The sequence below is a fragment of the Saccopteryx bilineata genome, chromosome 9 (genome assembly GCF_036850765.1).
Source record: "Saccopteryx bilineata isolate mSacBil1 chromosome 9, mSacBil1_pri_phased_curated, whole genome shotgun sequence".
NCBI lineage: Eukaryota > Metazoa > Chordata > Mammalia > Chiroptera > Emballonuridae > Saccopteryx > Saccopteryx bilineata.
The window spans coordinates 90,486,118-90,502,506 of NC_089498.1; the positions used below are offsets into that span (position 1 = coordinate 90,486,118).

The 16,389-nt window shown below is 42.4% G+C and overlaps 2 protein-coding genes and 1 non-coding gene across 4 annotated transcripts in view; 2 read left to right on the plus strand and 1 right to left on the minus strand.

The window, feature by feature from the left end:
• The window catches only part of GLUD1 (glutamate dehydrogenase 1), a 51,892-nt gene extending 43,395 nt beyond the window's left edge, over positions 1–8,497 (minus strand). The window contains exon 1 of the mRNA XM_066243537.1: positions 7,910–8,497. Coding sequence (XP_066099634.1) covers positions 7,910–8,360 — 451 coding nt within the window. The 5' untranslated portion in view covers positions 8,361–8,497. The remainder of the gene's footprint in view (positions 1–7,909) is intronic.
• A 138-nt stretch (positions 8,498–8,635) lies between these two features.
• Positions 8,636–16,389, plus strand: part of SHLD2 (shieldin complex subunit 2) — a 76,801-nt gene continuing 69,047 nt past the window's right edge. Inside the window, exon 1 of one of the 2 annotated variants that reach the window (XM_066243534.1) lies at positions 8,636–8,841. In XM_066243534.1, coding sequence (XP_066099631.1) covers positions 8,771–8,841 — 71 coding nt within the window. In that variant the 5' untranslated portion in view covers positions 8,636–8,770. The remainder of the gene's footprint in view (positions 8,842–16,389) is intronic. The other variant, XM_066243535.1, reaches the window with a different exon arrangement.
• On the plus strand, positions 16,242–16,317 carry TRNAN-GUU (transfer RNA asparagine (anticodon GUU)). Its single transcript has one exon. It is a non-coding gene; the product is annotated as a tRNA-Asn (tRNA).

Genomic DNA, 16,389 nt, shown 5'->3' on the forward strand with positions numbered 1-16,389 from the left:
TATTGTAAGGGTCCTGAATATAGGAGGTCCTATCCCTGAGAAGTTGGGTACACCATCCTGCTGATACACAAATGCCTACTGGGAAGCTCTTCAAACCCAGAAGTTTGGGCATTTTTATGAAGGCTCCACCACACAGGCATGATGGATTATGTTACTCAGTCTCCGGCTCCTCTCCCCTCCCTGGAGGACAGAAGGTAGAGCTGCAATCATGGTTTCATCTTTCTGGTGGCCATTGCCATCTTGAAGCTATCCAGGAGCCCACCCAGAGTTGCCTCATTAGAGTAAGAAATGTTCCCTTTACCCAGGAAATCACAAGGGTTTTAGGAGCTCTGCGTCAGGAACTGGTGTCAAAAACCAAATATTGGAACAAAAGATGCTTCTAGCATCCCTCTCAGGATTTACAAGGATATTAGGCCCTTTGTGTTAGGAAGGAGGTAAGGGCAGCGCAAGAGACAAAATAAACATTTATTATGTTACAAAGCCTTACTTCTCACTATTAACAAACACTGTCTGTCCCCATGGCCCCATCCCACAGCACCACCTCCTGCCTGGGATGAAGCTACCCCTCTACATCTCTTTCTTAAATGACCTTTTCCCTACTCAATGTCTATCTAGTCCTCCCTACTTCCAGATCAAGACATTCTCTCCCTGGTATATTCTTTCAGCTCCTCTTACAGCAACACATTGTTTGGTGTGTTTTCAATTCATCATTTATTGACAGTTTCTGCTAAAGGAAAAGGTAGAAAAAAACATACTGAGCTTAAAGCAAATGGAGAATGATTTAGGGAAGAAGAGATTTTGGATCTTGCTCTATTTTGGAGAAACCAGTGAAAAAACATTTCAAAAAACAAAACAAAACAAAAATCATTTAAAAAAAATTCTCTTATGGATAGTTAGTTCACCAGCACAGAACATGGTACCTGACACAGAGAAGGCAATGAACAAACATGTAATAAACATGTTTGTTATCAGAAATCCCCATGAACTACAGAATATTCTTTAAACAAAAAGTTTAAAACTGCTGCCTACAAGGAAAAGAACCCCACATAATGGAAAAACTGATTTATCTGGGATATAGTCTACAGTTCGTAATGAACATAGTCCTTATTCAGTAAATCCCCAATATGGGTACTTTAACCCTTGATCATTCCTTTGCTGTTTCTCTCTTGGCAAGAGATGAAAAAAGATTCATGTAAATCCTAAGGCCCAATATGCTTTTATTTAAAAGGCCTGTATTGACATATCTGTGATAATGATGAATGGCAAAAGGGACCACATTACTGACAACCGTTACCACCTCCACTTGTGTCATGTTCACATTTTCCTCTAGCCAAGAGTGAGTCACAAAAATTAGGCCTCAGTCTTTCTCCAGAAATAATAAAAAAAAAATAATAGCAATTCTCGATAAACAAAGACTTTTCTTAGTTTTTAAGAGTTACTCAGAAGAAAGCCACTTAAAAATTATTTCATTGAAAACCCTTAAAGATACCTGTAATAAGACTTCAGTAGAGAAATGTGTTGTTCTGGCTATACATTAAACTGTTAAATACCAAAGCTCTTCAAAGCTCATTCAATGAAAAACTCTCTTTAAAATGTTATTTCATTAACTAAGTATATAATTAGAATAATTGGGCCTCTGAAGATATCTATGAACAAGTGTTTTTTTTTTAATTAAAGAATTTTTTTATTTACTGATGTTAGTGAGAGAGAGGAAGTAGGAGGTTAAAGAGAAATATCAATTTGTTGTTCTACTTATTCATGCACTCATTGGTTGCTTCTTGTATGTGCCCCAATTAGAGATTGAACCCACAACCTTGGCCTATCGGGGTGATGCTCTAACCAACTGACTACCGCCCAGGGCCTATGAATGACTTTTATATGCAGTTGTTTGAACATGCATTTAGCATTTATTTTCTGGGAAGAAGGTAGGTCAGTCCTCTATGCTTTTAACAAATTTCAAATGATCCAAAGTGTCAGGAATCGCTGTGTTGAAAGCATGACTTGTCTCTCAATTAGTGCTTACCCCAAGATATAATCTGTAATTTTTTACATGAATAAATCCCAGACAATAATGATGAAAAGGTTGGTTCTGGAATCAGATTACTGAAGTCTGAATCCCAACTCTACTGCTTACTAGCTGTGTAACCTTGCCAGAGGAGCCCTCACACTGGAGCCTTAGATCCACATTTGAAAACCCGGAAAGAACAGTGTATTTCATGAGGTTGTTTTGAGGAATAAAAGCAATGGTGCATGAAAAGCTTAGCAAAATGCCAGGCCTGTCACTGTTCCCCTTGCTTTCCCAGTTATCTCCTTGGTAACGCTGCCTCTGAGAAAGGAAATTAAAAGGCCCCAGAGTCCTCTCCCAGGTGGTCTTCTTCCCCTTCATAAAACCTTTCTGGTTTTATCACTAGTATTTCACATATCCTCACTTCAATCTTGATAGTAAGAACTTCAATCTGCATTCATTTCTGCCTCTAGCAAGAGGAAAATATGGATTCCTCGGGCTGTCTAGCCCAGTTTTAAGTAAGTTCTGGGTTTGGGATTGTTCATAGTTATTTTGTGGAAAAGAACTGGTTGGCAGAATGGCTTCACTTTTCACTTTGTAACTTTCACTGCTATCGGACTAGTTGAATCATACATATGTATTTTAACTGGGGTGTGTTGGGTAGAGCAATTATAGGTCATTTACAGATCAATGTGCTACATTAAAATATTAGAGGCTTTTTCTTTATTATTTGTATTATGAAAATCTAATTAGTATACAAAATAAACAGGAAAGAGAAACTAGAAATCTTAATGCCAGAGACTATTGCCTAGGAATTCTTCAACATCCAAATTATTTTTAGTTTTTACTGATTTGTGGTACAATCCTCAGTATCCTTAATATAACTGGACAAAACAAAACAAAACAAAACAGTGCTAAACCCACTATAAACCAGAAATTTTATGTTCAATTGTTATTTCTTGAGCTTAAAATTTCAACACTGCCAATTTTATTGGAGTTTAATACATACTGGTGCTTGTCCTCCAATTTTTGATGCCTCAATTCTTGCAAAGTGTATTTAGCATATAATGAGTGGGCTGTTCTTGTCTTCCTGCCCGTGGGGTTTTCACAGGGAAAGCAAACTAGCGAGAGGGATTCCCACAAAACTATGGAAACTGAACAACAATCTGATACAGGTCTCCACCATCACCTTAGCTCTTCCTTAGTATAACTGGCATGCAGGGGGGTAGAGGGGTAGGGGGGTAAAGGGTGAGGGGAGAGTTAGGGTTGAGTTTAGAGGCATTCACGTATTTTCCCCCCCTCTGAAATAAAAAGCCTTTATAAGAGCAACAAAGTTCCATATTTAACTAAAAAGTATTAAAAACAGCAGCAACAACGATCAAAAACCTCAGGACTAAATGGTAGGGAATGGGAGACATACAAATTACCTATCATCATTGAATTTTCAGATTAAGTTAATTCTAAATTTAATTTACCTACAAAGACTACATTTAATCTGTGGCAGCAGATGCAGGCACAAATACTTTAAAAATATTAGAGGCCCTGGCCAGCTAGCTCAATCTGTTGGAGTGTTGTCCCAAAACACCAAGGTTGTGGGTTTGATTCTCATCAGGGCAAGTATGGGAAGCAACCAGTGAAGGCACAAGGAAGTGTAACAAATGAATGCTTCTTCTTTTTCTTTCACTTCCTCTTTCTGTCTCTCCAAAACCAATCAATCAAAAAATAATTGATTAATTAATTAAAATTTCCAGCAGGCAGTGCAGTGGAGAGAGCACCCCCCTGGAGCTCTTGGGCTGGAGCCCCCATTAGGGCACCCATGAGAAGCAATCAATGGCCCAACTAAGTGGCAAGTTCATGCTTCTCTCTCTCTCTCAAAACCCCCCACAAATATTACAAAGAGTGAATTTATGCAGTTAGCCAAGTTTTAATGGTTGTTAAGTCAGCATAGAGAAATACATCAGAAATCTCTTTCTTCAGCAAAGGTATTATCAGAACTTTCTGCAGTCTTCCCCAAGGTACTACTACTCACAATTATATCCCAGAGGATGAATGAAGGGAACCAACCTTAGCTGCCAGTTCTGCCTCCACTCCTGCATCCTGTGGTCCAAAGACCATCTACCTCCTCCTATTTCCTTCTTGCATTTTGGTTCTTTTTTTTTTTTTGTATTTTTCCAAAGCTGGAAAAGGGGAGAGACAGTCAGACAGACTCCTGCATGCGCCGGACCGGGATCCACCCGGCACGTCCACCAGGGGCGATGCTCTGCCCCTCCGGGGGGTCGCTCTGCTGCGACCAGAGCCACTCTAGCGCCTGGGGCAGAGGCCAAGGAGGCGTCCCCAGCACCTGGGCCATCTTTGCTCCAATGGAGCCTTGGCTGCGGGAGGGGAAGAGAGAGACAGAGAGGAAGGAGGGGGTGGGGGTGGAGAAGCAAATGGGTGCTTCTCCTATGTGCCCTGGCCAGGAATTGAACCCGGGTCCCCCGCACGCCAGGCCGATGCTCTACGGCTGAGCCAACCGGCCAGGGCCTGCATTTTGGTTCTTAAAAAACAAGTCAATTGGTTAACAGAGGGAACACTTTTTTGGGTACTTCCATTTATAATTAAATAAAAGATTTAGGATTAATGTATCAAAGGACTCTATTTACAGCCTATCAGTTTTATTTAAATGATGATAATTTAGAAAATCCTATGATAGGAAGAATCAGTCACAGGGAATTTTGACTTAATTTTAATATGAAGACCGACTGGGGGGAGGACAGACTGGGAAAGAAAGTTAAATTGCTTCAACAGCAATGAATTGCTATTAATCTGTACTTTCCTCTCAAACTGACTTTTAAAAGATAAACTTCCTTTAAAGTTAGATTGGTTTCAGACAGAAACATGGCCCATAAAATACATAATTTATTCTGAGAAAGGTAACAGAAACAATCACGGATGTTTTCAAACATTTAAATAAGAACTTTTGAGAAAGTCTTCTCATAGCAGAAATTCTCAACATTCATCTTTGCTGAAAATATTAAGGTCTCCCTTAAAATGCAGCTTGAGAGCCTGCTGCGGTCTTTTGCAACTATTTAATAGATGAAAATCTAATTGCTTCAGTTAAATATGGTATGTGGGAAGAGAACCACAAAGATAGTATGTATCATTAAATATTTGCTTGGATTGAAATACATGTCAGCCCCCTCTCCTTCTCCCCCCAGGTCTTAAAACCACCTGTTTCCCTTACAGAAATTATAATTAAGATTGTTGCTCTGCTTTAACTTTGAGAATAGATTAGATACAGAAAGTTAAGTATTGGGAAAAGGATAAAGAGGATCAGACAAGGTGTTTGTGGGGCAAAGAACACTGGTAGTGAACATAGTGGAGTGAGAGTGGGAGTAGGGGTGGAGAAGAAATGTTAAGGTATGGCTTCAGGTCGGCTTTAGAAGGGAAAGACTGAGTGCCATTTACAGGGATTACCCAAAGCATTTTTTAAAATTTCAATACCTATGATATTCTGTATTTCTAAGACCAGAGTGGAACCTAAGAGGTTAACAACTTTCTTATAAGTCAAAAAAGATTTAAATGTTTAATTGAAGGGGAAATTAAACACTGAAAGCTCCTCTTAGAATATACATTCTCTGCAATCAGACAAGAATGATCAATGTGTAGTACCATGAAACCAGGAAAGCAAAGCATGGGAGTCTACAGTGTCTAATTTTTTACTGATCACCTATGTAGTATGGTGTTATCTTAAGCACACTAAAGTATTTTTAAGGGCTTTCATAATGATACTCTTCTCCCCAAATCTATTCTTTCCACACTTTCAAATTCTGAAAGAGAATAAAACTATCACTTATTCATAGAAGTCAATTTTCTTTTATATTATATTATCTTGCAATGTTTGCCACTATTTACTAGTTAAAAACCAGCTTCTCAATGTTTTTATGTTTGGAGTGAATAGAGGTCTCAGTGGCATGTTTCTTATAAAATGGGATAATGAATGCCCTGGATGGTTGCTCAGTGGATAGAGTGTCCTCTCTGGGTGCTGAGGTCATGGGTCTGATGCCCTGGTCAGGGAAAGCCATCAGTGAGTGCACAACTAAGTGGAACAATGAGTTGATGCTTCCCTCTCTTTCTTTCTCAAATCAATGGGCTAATGGAACAGAAAATTTTCTATTACACTCTAGAACTACAGCTGCTGTGGCAACAAGAGGAAGAGTACTGACAAACTATGGTTAACTTTAGTGAGTTTGTGAAGTTGTGATTTATAAAGATTGGAAAGGGCTTGGCATATAAAGAACCAAAGAATATAACGAACTTCCCAGATAAATAAGATCCTGTAGAAAAAACTATATATATATATATATATACACACACACACACACACATGATATATATATCATATATATACATATGATATATATCATACATATGTGTGTATATATATACACACACACTAGTTTATTTGTAAATCTTTTAAGCAACTGGAAAATACTGACAAGACAGAAATACGAACTTGATGTCTATTTTAAAGAATCACTGCAGTTTATTTGCTAACTTTGCTTCTTCCTCCAAAAACATTCTTGTTTGCTTTTCTTGGGAGTCTGACCTTGTATTCTTGGTTTAGAGAATAAGGTAGTGGTATGAAGAAGGAATGCAAAGTAGGAGACTGATAGTGTGTAGATTTTATATAATTCTGTTTGGAACTGAAAGGGAAATTAGGGGTCAAAGTGGTTCAGACCTTGATTTTAGAACAAGGAACAGAGGTAAAGGATAATTAAGCTCTACCAGTTAAATCCTAAAAGTGGGTGGGGCCAATGCAAATTAAGCAAGTAAAAGTAAATCATTAAACAGTTTGAAGCAGCCTTTGTTCCCCAGCTGTGCTCAACTTTTTTCTGGTAGAGATTTCTAAAAATTATTCTTAGAATTCAGCTGGTATAATAGAACCCGGTATCAGGTTTACAGAGACAAAGGGCATAGCCCTACAGCTTCTGTGAAAACTCCAGCAAGCCTCACCTCCCTGTTTTAGGTTACTTTTAAGCACCTTTAAAAATATACTGTGCAATTTAGTGGAGGGGAAAATGACCAAACAAACAAAAAAACAAAAAACCCGCCTTATTTTTCAAAGAAAGCAAGATGACTGCAGAGGCCAAATCGACGTTCAAAATCTTAAACTATGAATAACTTGGTGGTTACCAAATTGTTTCCGCCTCAACTCCTTTCTTCACCTGCTTATCTTTTCCCCAAACTCAAATCCGGTGCTAGCCAGGACCAGTACACACCCCCAGGGCTATTTCATTCCATTGGCTGGCGGGCAGTCCTGCGGTCTACACCCTTTAGATTTACTGTCAGGACGCCCGATGTTTATTTGTCAGAGATGTTATACTGCTCGTGCATTACTATTCTGTACAAAACAAAAGCCTTCAGGGTAGAAACATAATTTAAAAGGTCAACGTGTAATGAACGTAAAACTGTCTACATTTCAAACCTTAGAAGGCAGTTCATTTTATGCCACTATATTGTCAGATGTAAAAAGTGAAAAAAAATCATAAAAATAATTATTTCATAAATCTGCATTTCGGTGAGTAATAGAAGCCCACAAGAACTTGCAAGAGGCACAATCAGATGGACCAGCGATTCCCTTTTCTTACAAGTGCATTTCATCAGGTCACCCACACTAGGGTTAAAGGAGCAGCGCAGTGTCTGCTCTGCACGCAGCAACAACGCCGGCAGGAGACAGGGCCGACTCCGGGTGGGTTAAGGCGGAAAAATCGCTGTCCACCCGGGCCGACACGTCCGAGGCGGGGGCCGGTGGGCACCGTGGGGGAGGGTCAGTGCCCGCCGGGCAGGGCGGAGCAGCGGGCCTGGGGCAAGCAGGCGGCTGGGCCGCGGGGCACCGCGCCAGCGGGTCGGGTCGGCGCTCACCTCCCTTGCAGGGCGTGCGGTGCTGGCTGTGCTGGGCCCGGTAGCCCTCGATGACCTCCCAGGAACCGTCGTCGCGCCGGATGGGGAAGGACAGGCTCAGCACATGGTTGCAGGGCTTGATGATCCGCAGGATGCCGCGCACCCGGTTCCGCTTCTGCTCCTCGCTCTCCCGGGTCTTGAGATCCTCCACCAACTTGTCCTCCACGATGCTGGCGCCGCGGTCGAAGAAGCCCTCCACCATCTTGAAGAAGTTGGGGTCGTCCTCGCGGTCAGCCGCCGCCTCGCTGTAGTGTCGCCGGGAGGGCGGCGCGAGCCCCGGCTGCGGGGCGGCGCCGGCGCTGGGCTGCCCGCGGGCCCAACCCAGCAGCGCCGCCGAGTCGGCCGCGGCCGAGCCCAGGGCGGCGGGCCCGGCGCGGGACAGCAGCAGCGCGTCACCCAGGCAGCGGTACATGGCGGCGGGGCGGAGGCCGCGGAGCGGAGCAGCCTTCGGAGGCGCGCAGACGGTGTCAGGGAGGAAGGGCCCGGCGCGGGCCGCCCTTTTAAGCTGCAGCTTCCTGCCTTCCTAGCTGTCCCCTCCCCTCCGGCGCTCACAGCCTCACAGGGGGGACGGACTTTGGAGCCGCAGGCCAGCGTCGCCTACAAACGGCAGGGCGTGGGGCGCGCGCCGCTCCGGGAGCCGGGCCTCCGCCTCCGCCTCCGCCGCGGCCTGGCCCGGCCTCCCGGGTGGTGGCGCGTGCCGCAGGGGGCGCGCGGGGCTGGGGACGCGCAGGCGCGGACGGCCCCTGCTTCCCTGGAGGGGCGCGTGCCGGCGGGGGCGCGTGGGGCCCTGGGGACGCACAGGCGCGGACGGGCCCGGCGCGCATGCTCGCGGGGCTGCGGTCGGGGCGAGGCCCCAGAAGGTTGCCCAGATCTGCGGGGTGGCGGTGTCTCAGGTCTGTGTGTGGCCCCCGCGTTGCGGGCGGAGGGGCTCGGGAAGGGTTTCTGTGGGGAGGGGTCGCTGGGGCGGCGGTGTGCCTGCCTCTGGGGGGCGCTGCGCGGCCGGAGCGAGCGGGTCCCGGTGTCGCCCGCCCCCGACCGCGGGCGGGGCGGCCGCGCTGTCACGCCCTAGACCTGTCTCGGGGGTTGGTCCTGGGGAGGCCCGAGAAGCGGCGAGCTGGGCCGTGTGCGCGCGGACTACGAAGAATTTAGTGTCACCCGGAGTTGTGTTTGAGGTGGCTTGCGGAAGCTGAGAAGGAGAAAACCTGGCATCTGGGGACTGCCTTACCTACTGGCTTTTACCGCTTTTAAATTTTGTCTCTAGTAAACACTCAACAACACTGAGATAAAATGTTCACCTAAATCACTGGGTGTAGCTTTATAAACGTACTGGTTGTGCTTGCCCTTTTCAGTGTGGAGGAGAAAGGGGTGCAGTCATGAGTCACAAATTCCTAACTGGGCAGGTCGTGCTAAGTGGTCACACCTCAACGTGCAACTTCTTTAGTGAAAGTCTTATTTTTGCCTCAAGCAAGCTATGTCCTTTGTTACTGTGCATCTAGGTTAACACACCCTTGAAATGCCCCCTTTCTAACCCGTCCTAAAGGGTGACCACCCTGGACAGAGCACATAACCTTCACTATCCTGTGATCTGATTCCTGCATTGCCTTCCACTTTTGTGTCATCTTCCTTATGGTTCCTCTTTTCTTCCAAATGCATTAGAGATACTCAACTGTTATTCTCAGGAGCATTGAAGAGCTTGCTTCCTGGCAGTGTCCTCAGTTTGTGCCCAGATAAACTCATAAAAATTCCTTAGAGGTTTGGATGTTTCTTACATCGACATAAATGTATTTTTAAAATAGTCTAAAAACAAAGGCACTCCAGGAACTGCTTTTCACTTATTTATATATTAAATGGTCCCGAATAAAATGTGTAAACTTTAAGTTACGTGAAGGTTTCATTATGTATTTAGGCATACTTGATGAGAAATGGTGATACTCTTATGGGTGAGCTTGAGTCTCATGCCTCAGTTTTAAAGACAGGCTACACTACCAACTTTAGTTATCCCAGTGTACTTTGATGGTTTTTTGGTTTTGTTTTTTAAGATTTTATTTATAGATTTAATGGGGTGGAGAGCGAGAAGCATCCACTCATAGTTGCTTCAGTTTAGTTCATTGCTTCCTCGTTTCTTGTCATATCCACTGCGCCCCCACAGGCCAGGCTGTACTTACTGGTTTTAAAAGCCACCTTTTGACCTGCAATACAACTGCTTGCTTTCTGATATTCACATTATTCATTTGTATAGGGATGAGAATGTTCTTAATTTTCACAATATCCTGAAAAGTATAAGGTGACAACCTAGATCAGTTAAATTACATTCATTTATCTCAGTGTACTCTCAAAGCAAAAAAGATGGACCTAATATTTTACCTTAATTGCTAGGTAAAAGATAGTAACAATTTATATATATTTATTATTATTATTTGTATTTTTCCAAAGTTAGAAGCGGGGAGGCAGTCAGACTGACTCCCGCATGTGCCCGGGATCCACCCGGCATGCCCACCAGGGGGCAATGCAGTGCCCATCTGGGCGTTGTTCCTCTTGGGCTGGAGCCATTCTAGCACCTGAGGCAGAGGCCATGGAGCCATCCTCAGCGCCTGGGCCAACTTTGCTCCAATGGAGCCTTGACTGCGGGAGGGGAAGAGAGAGAGAGAGAGAAAGGAGAGGGGGGAGGGGTGGAGAATAGATGGGCACTTCTCCTGTGTGCCCTGGCCAGGAATCGAACTGGGACTTCCACATGCAGGGTTGACACTCTACCACTGAACCAACTGGCCAGGGCCTATATTTTTATTATTTTTACTGTGTTTTTTAGTGAGAAATATTCTATCAACTGAATCTTGAATTTGTCTTGTTAGTCAAAAGATTAAGGTCAAAAGATTAAGTTCCTTTTCACTTGATAGTGTTACTAATATTGCAATAAAAAAAGTCTAAAACCTAATATTCCAAAATAAAGTGGTAAGAATCACTAAACACATGGACTTTTTTTTTTGTCTTAGATGAAATTCTTTGGTATGTTTTTGGGAAAGTGGTTGAAAAGCTTAATTTTATTGCCCATATCTCTAGATAACCTTTGTCTTCAGAAAAATAAATGTTTAACTTTGCTTCTTCCAAGTCTTCATCTGAATTCAAAAGGGTAAAAAGGCTACGAAAGGAGTGAGGAAATTATTTTTCATTGGGAGTCTCCTATGTGTAGATATCTTACCAAGTGGTTCCACAAGAATCCTATAAAGTAGATGTTATTTTTTTGTTTGTTTTTTGAAATCAAACTACTGTTTATTTCTTGCCATATTTCATTCAGAGATAGCCCTTCTATTTGATTTTACAGTTTTACTTTGTATGTATATATCCACAAACAATATGGAATACTGATTTATGTGTTTTAAAAAAATCTATCTAAATGGTATTATACTGTATACATTCTTCTGCAGATTTTCTTTTTTCTCAAATTTTTTTTACATTTATTCATGTAACTCCAGTTCATGAATTTTAACTGCTGAATACTATTTCATTGTTTGAATATACCAAATTTGTTGATTCATTCTTTTGCTAGTGGGCTTTTAGGATGTTTTCAGTTTTTCATATTATAAACAATGCTGGCATGGACCATGCGGTGTGTGACTCCTTGGCATGCATATCACGTCAGCACTTCTCTCAGGTAGATACCTAGAGGTAGAATTTCTAGGTCATAGAATCTGTGCTTAACTTCACTCTTTAAACTTTACATTATTGCCAAATAGCTCTGTAAAGCAGTAGGACCAATTTACATTCTAACTGGGCTTTCAAAGCTTGTTTCAGTTCACTTATATGTGTACAAATTTCTCTGCTCACCATTCCTTCTTGCATTCCAGTCCTTCCTTCTTATGAAGTATATCCTTTGGTGGCATTTCAGTGAAGTCTTTGAGTGTAACTATTCTCAGTCACTGTCTTAAAATGTCCTTTTTATACAACATTTATTTTATTTTTATTTATTTATTTATTTATCAATTTATTTATTAATTGTATTTTTCTGAAGCTGGAAATGGGAAGGCAGTCAGACAGACTCCTGCATGCACCCAACCGGGATCCACCCGGCACGCCCACCAGGGGCGATGCTCTGCCCACCAGGGGGCGATGCTCTGCCCATCCGGGGCGTCGCTCTGTCGCGATCAGAGCAACTCTAGTGCCTGGGGCAGAGGCCAAGGAGCCATCCCCAGCGCCCGGGCCATCTTTTGCTCCAATGGAGCCTCGGCTGCAGGAGGGGATGAAAGAGACAGAGAGGAAGGAGAGGGGGAGGGGTGGAGAAGCAGATGAGTGCCTCTCCTGTGTGCCCTGGCTGGGAATCGAACCTGGAACTTCCGCACGCCAGGCCGACCCTCTACCACTGAGCCAACCGGCCAGGGCCTTATTTTATTTATTTATTTATTTATTTTTTTCTGAAGCTGGAAATGGGGAGAGACAGTCAGACAGACTCCCGCATGCGCCCGACCAGGATCCACCCGGCACGCCCACCAGGGGGCAACGCTCTGCCCACCAGGGGGCGATGCTCTGCCCATCCAGGGTTCGTTCTGCCGCGACCAGAGCCACTCTAGTGCCTGAGGCAGAGGCCACAGAGCCATCCCCAGCGCTGGGGCCATCTTTGCTCCAATGGAGCCTCGCTGCAGGAGGGGAAGAGAGAGACAGAGAAGGAGAGGGGGAGGGGTGGAGAAGCAAATGAGCGCTTCTCCTGTGTGCCCTGGCCGGGAATCGAATCCCGGACTTCTGCACGCCAGGCCGATCCTCTACCACTGAGCCAACCGGCCAGGGCCCCTTATTTTATTTTTTAATGTTACTACTGATTGATTGACCAGTCTCAGTGTGGTTTCTTCGGTGATCCTTGGTTATAGATTCCTCTTAGTTTAGTCCAAAGTTGGTTTTTCAAGATGATTGTTCCCAAGTTAAGTTGTAATCCACTTTGGTTCTGGGAGGTGGGAGTTGTAATGTCCACCTACTCCATCGCCATCTTCTGGATCCTAAAGTAGATGTTTTTATTTTTAAAATCGTCATTATGTTTTTAAATTATATACATGTTGTAAAAAAAACACTTCAAACAGTACAGATTGGTTTTATTTTATTTATTTATAAATTTATCATTTAAAAAATTTTTAATTTATTAATTTCAGTAAGAGAGGAAGGAGAGAGAGAGACAGGAACATGAATTTGTTTTTCTGTGTGCCCTGACTAGGGATCAAACTGGGAGCCTCTGCACCACCAGACAACGCTTTAACCAACCAAGCTATCCGGCCAGGCTAGAAATTTATTATTTTATTATTATTATTTTTAATTGAATTATTGGGATGACATTGGTTTGCAAAACCATACAGGTTTCAAGTGTATAGCTCCATATAATACCACCTGCACACCGCGGTACAGATAGAGGTTTGAAAAAGAGTGACATTATCTCCTGCCCTAATGTTTCAAGTACTGTAGTTGGAGTGTTTCTTTTCACACTAAAGTAGGTAGTCTAATTCCTGATGTAACAGAACTGGGGTGGAGGCTCACAGAAGCCAAGTAAACTGATGATCACCTAGCTGGAAAACAGCATGCTAAGATTCAAACCTGTGTATCTGATTCCAAAGTTATGCTATTTTTACTATTCCAAGAAATATTTTAAGTAGTTGTTGCAGTTTAAAATTATTTATTATGGGTGCTCTCTCTCTGGAGTTCACCTACACCTGTCTTTCCTCTCAGACGTGCGTCTTCACTTTTTTCTTCCAAACTCTACGGGTCCCCATGAGACTTGCAACCAGGGGAGCAGTGGGCAGTGGCAGCTCAGCCTGGGCTTGCCGCCTGAACCTGGCTCCAGGCCTAGGCTCACTTCTTTCCTGTAACATTTCTAGAAAGCCAAAGCAGAGTACTGCCTAGGCTCTCTACAGTTGCTTCTACCCTAAGCCCTCCCTTTGTTTCACTGTCCCCAGCCTTAATAAACGCACTCTCAAAATAAAAGAAAATAATAATAAAATGAAATTATTTACTATAATGGAAAGTCCAGGGTGTTTCAGCTTTACATTGATTATTGCATTTGTAAAAATCTACAGATATTTTGAAAATTAAAGTTTAATTATTGGTAGTAATTTACAGTTCAATAGGAGGCCAGAATTTAACTAGAAAGGAATTTTGGTCATTTTGATAGCATTCAACAGACAAATCAGTTTTCTGCCTTTGTGGTTTATGAGTTTTCCTCAACTGTTTTAAAATTGTGAGTCTTTTCTCCTTCATCCATAGCATACTTTTGTGCTTCCCAGTGCTTTTATTTTTTTATTTATTGATTTTAGACAGAGAGAGGAACATCAAACTGTTTCTACATGTGTCCTGCCCTAGGTTTGAACAGGTAACTTCTGTGCTTCCAGATGATGCTTCAGCCAACTGAGCCATTGGCCAGGGTGCTTCCAAGTGGTTTTACAAATATTTTAGGTCCTGGTTGGGTGGATCTGTGGATAAAGCGTCATCTTTGCATGCTGAGGTTATGGTTTCGATCCCCACACAGAGCACATACAAGAAGAGTTGATGCCTCTCTCAAATCAATGGAAAATATATTTTAATTTTTAAAATTAATTTTATTATTTAAAATTTTATTTTTTAATTTTAATTTTTAAATTTAAAAATATTTTTAAAGATTAAGTAAGAGCAGGGGAGGCAGAGAGACTCCTGCATGCACCCGGACAGGGATCCACCCCACAAGCCCCCTATGGGGCAATTCTCTGCCTGTCTGGGGCTTGCTCTGTTCCTTGGCAACTGAGCTATTTTTAGCACCTGAGGCAGAGGCCATGGAGCCATCCTCAGCTGTGCCTTTGCCGCCCCCCCCCTCGCCCCTGAAATCATTGGAATAATTCAATAATTGAGCCATGGCTGCTGTAAGGGAAGAGAGAGAGAGAGAAGGGGGAAGGGTGGAGAAGCAGATGGTCACTTCTCCTGTATACCCTGACTGAGAATTGAACCTTGGGACATCCACATGCTGGGTCAGTGCTCTACCAGTGAGCCAATTGGCTAAGTCATTATTTTTAAATGTTTTAAAATTGATTTGGGAGAGAGTAAGGGAGAGAGAGACACATTGACTTGTTGTTCCACTTATTTATGCCTTTATCGGTTAATTCTTGTATGTGCCCTGACTGGGCATCAAACCCACAAGCTTGGCATGTCAGGGGTGATGCTCCAACAGAGCTACCTGGCCAGGGCTAAAAATATTTTAGAAGGATTTTAGTATGTAGAAAGACATAAATACACGAATGTAGTAGTATTTAAAAATAATTTAATTTGAAAAGGTAATATATACTTTCTACTTTCTGTATCCTGAGGTTTTCCTATGGTGGATATTTCATTTAAATGGAATCATACAATATGTGGTCCTTTGTGACTGGCTTCTTTCACTTAGCATAATGTTTTAAAAATTCATCCATGTTATAGCATGTGTCAGTATTTCATTTCTTTTCATGGTTGAGAAGTAGTCATTATATGGCTGTATCACATTTTTTAAAATCTGTCTATCACCGATGGGCATATGGGTTATTTCCACTTTTTGGCTAATGTGAATAATGCTATTATGAACATGCTTACAACAAGTTTTTGTTTAGACATAGGTTTTAAATTCTCTTGGGTATATACCGAGGAGTGGAATTGCTGGGTTTTATGGTAATCTGTATTTAACCATCTGAAAATCTGCCAAACTTTTCCATAGCAGCTGCAGCACCATTTAAATTCTTACCAGCAGTGTATGAGGCTTTTAATTTCACATCCTCCTCAATTCTTCTTATTGTCTGGTGGGAAATTGTAGCTAGTTTTGGTTTTGATTTGCGTTTCCTGAATGGCTCAAGATGTTAGTGGCTTTACATGTGCTCATTGGCCGTTTGTGTGTATATATATATATATATATATTTTTTTTTTTTGAGAAAGTCTTTTTCTCATCTTAAATTAGATTGTCTTTTTATAGATAAATTATAAATTCTTTATATATTCTAGATATAAATCCCTTATCAGATATATGATTTGAAAGTGTTTTAACTTTTTAGATTGTGTTTTTTACAACACAAAAGTTACAAATTTTGATCAAAGTCCAATTTATAAATATTTTCTTTTGTTCCTTTTGCTTCTGATGTTATGTCTAAGAAATCATTGTTTAGACCCTGGCTGGATAGCTAAGTTGATTGGAGCATTGTACCAAAGTGCAAGGGTTGTCAGTTCGATTTCTGGTCAGGGCACATACAGGAACAGATCAATGTCCTTGCCTCTCTCTCCCTCCTTTTCTCTCTCAAATCAATACAATATAAGCATTAAAAAAATAAAAAGGGCCCTGGTCACTTGGCTCAATGGTAGAGTGTTGGCCTGTTGTGTGGATGTCCTGGGTTCAATTCCCAGTCAGGGCATACAGCAGAAACAACAATCTGCTTCTCCTCCCCTCCTTTCTCCCTTTTCTCTCTTCTTCTCTCACAGCTACG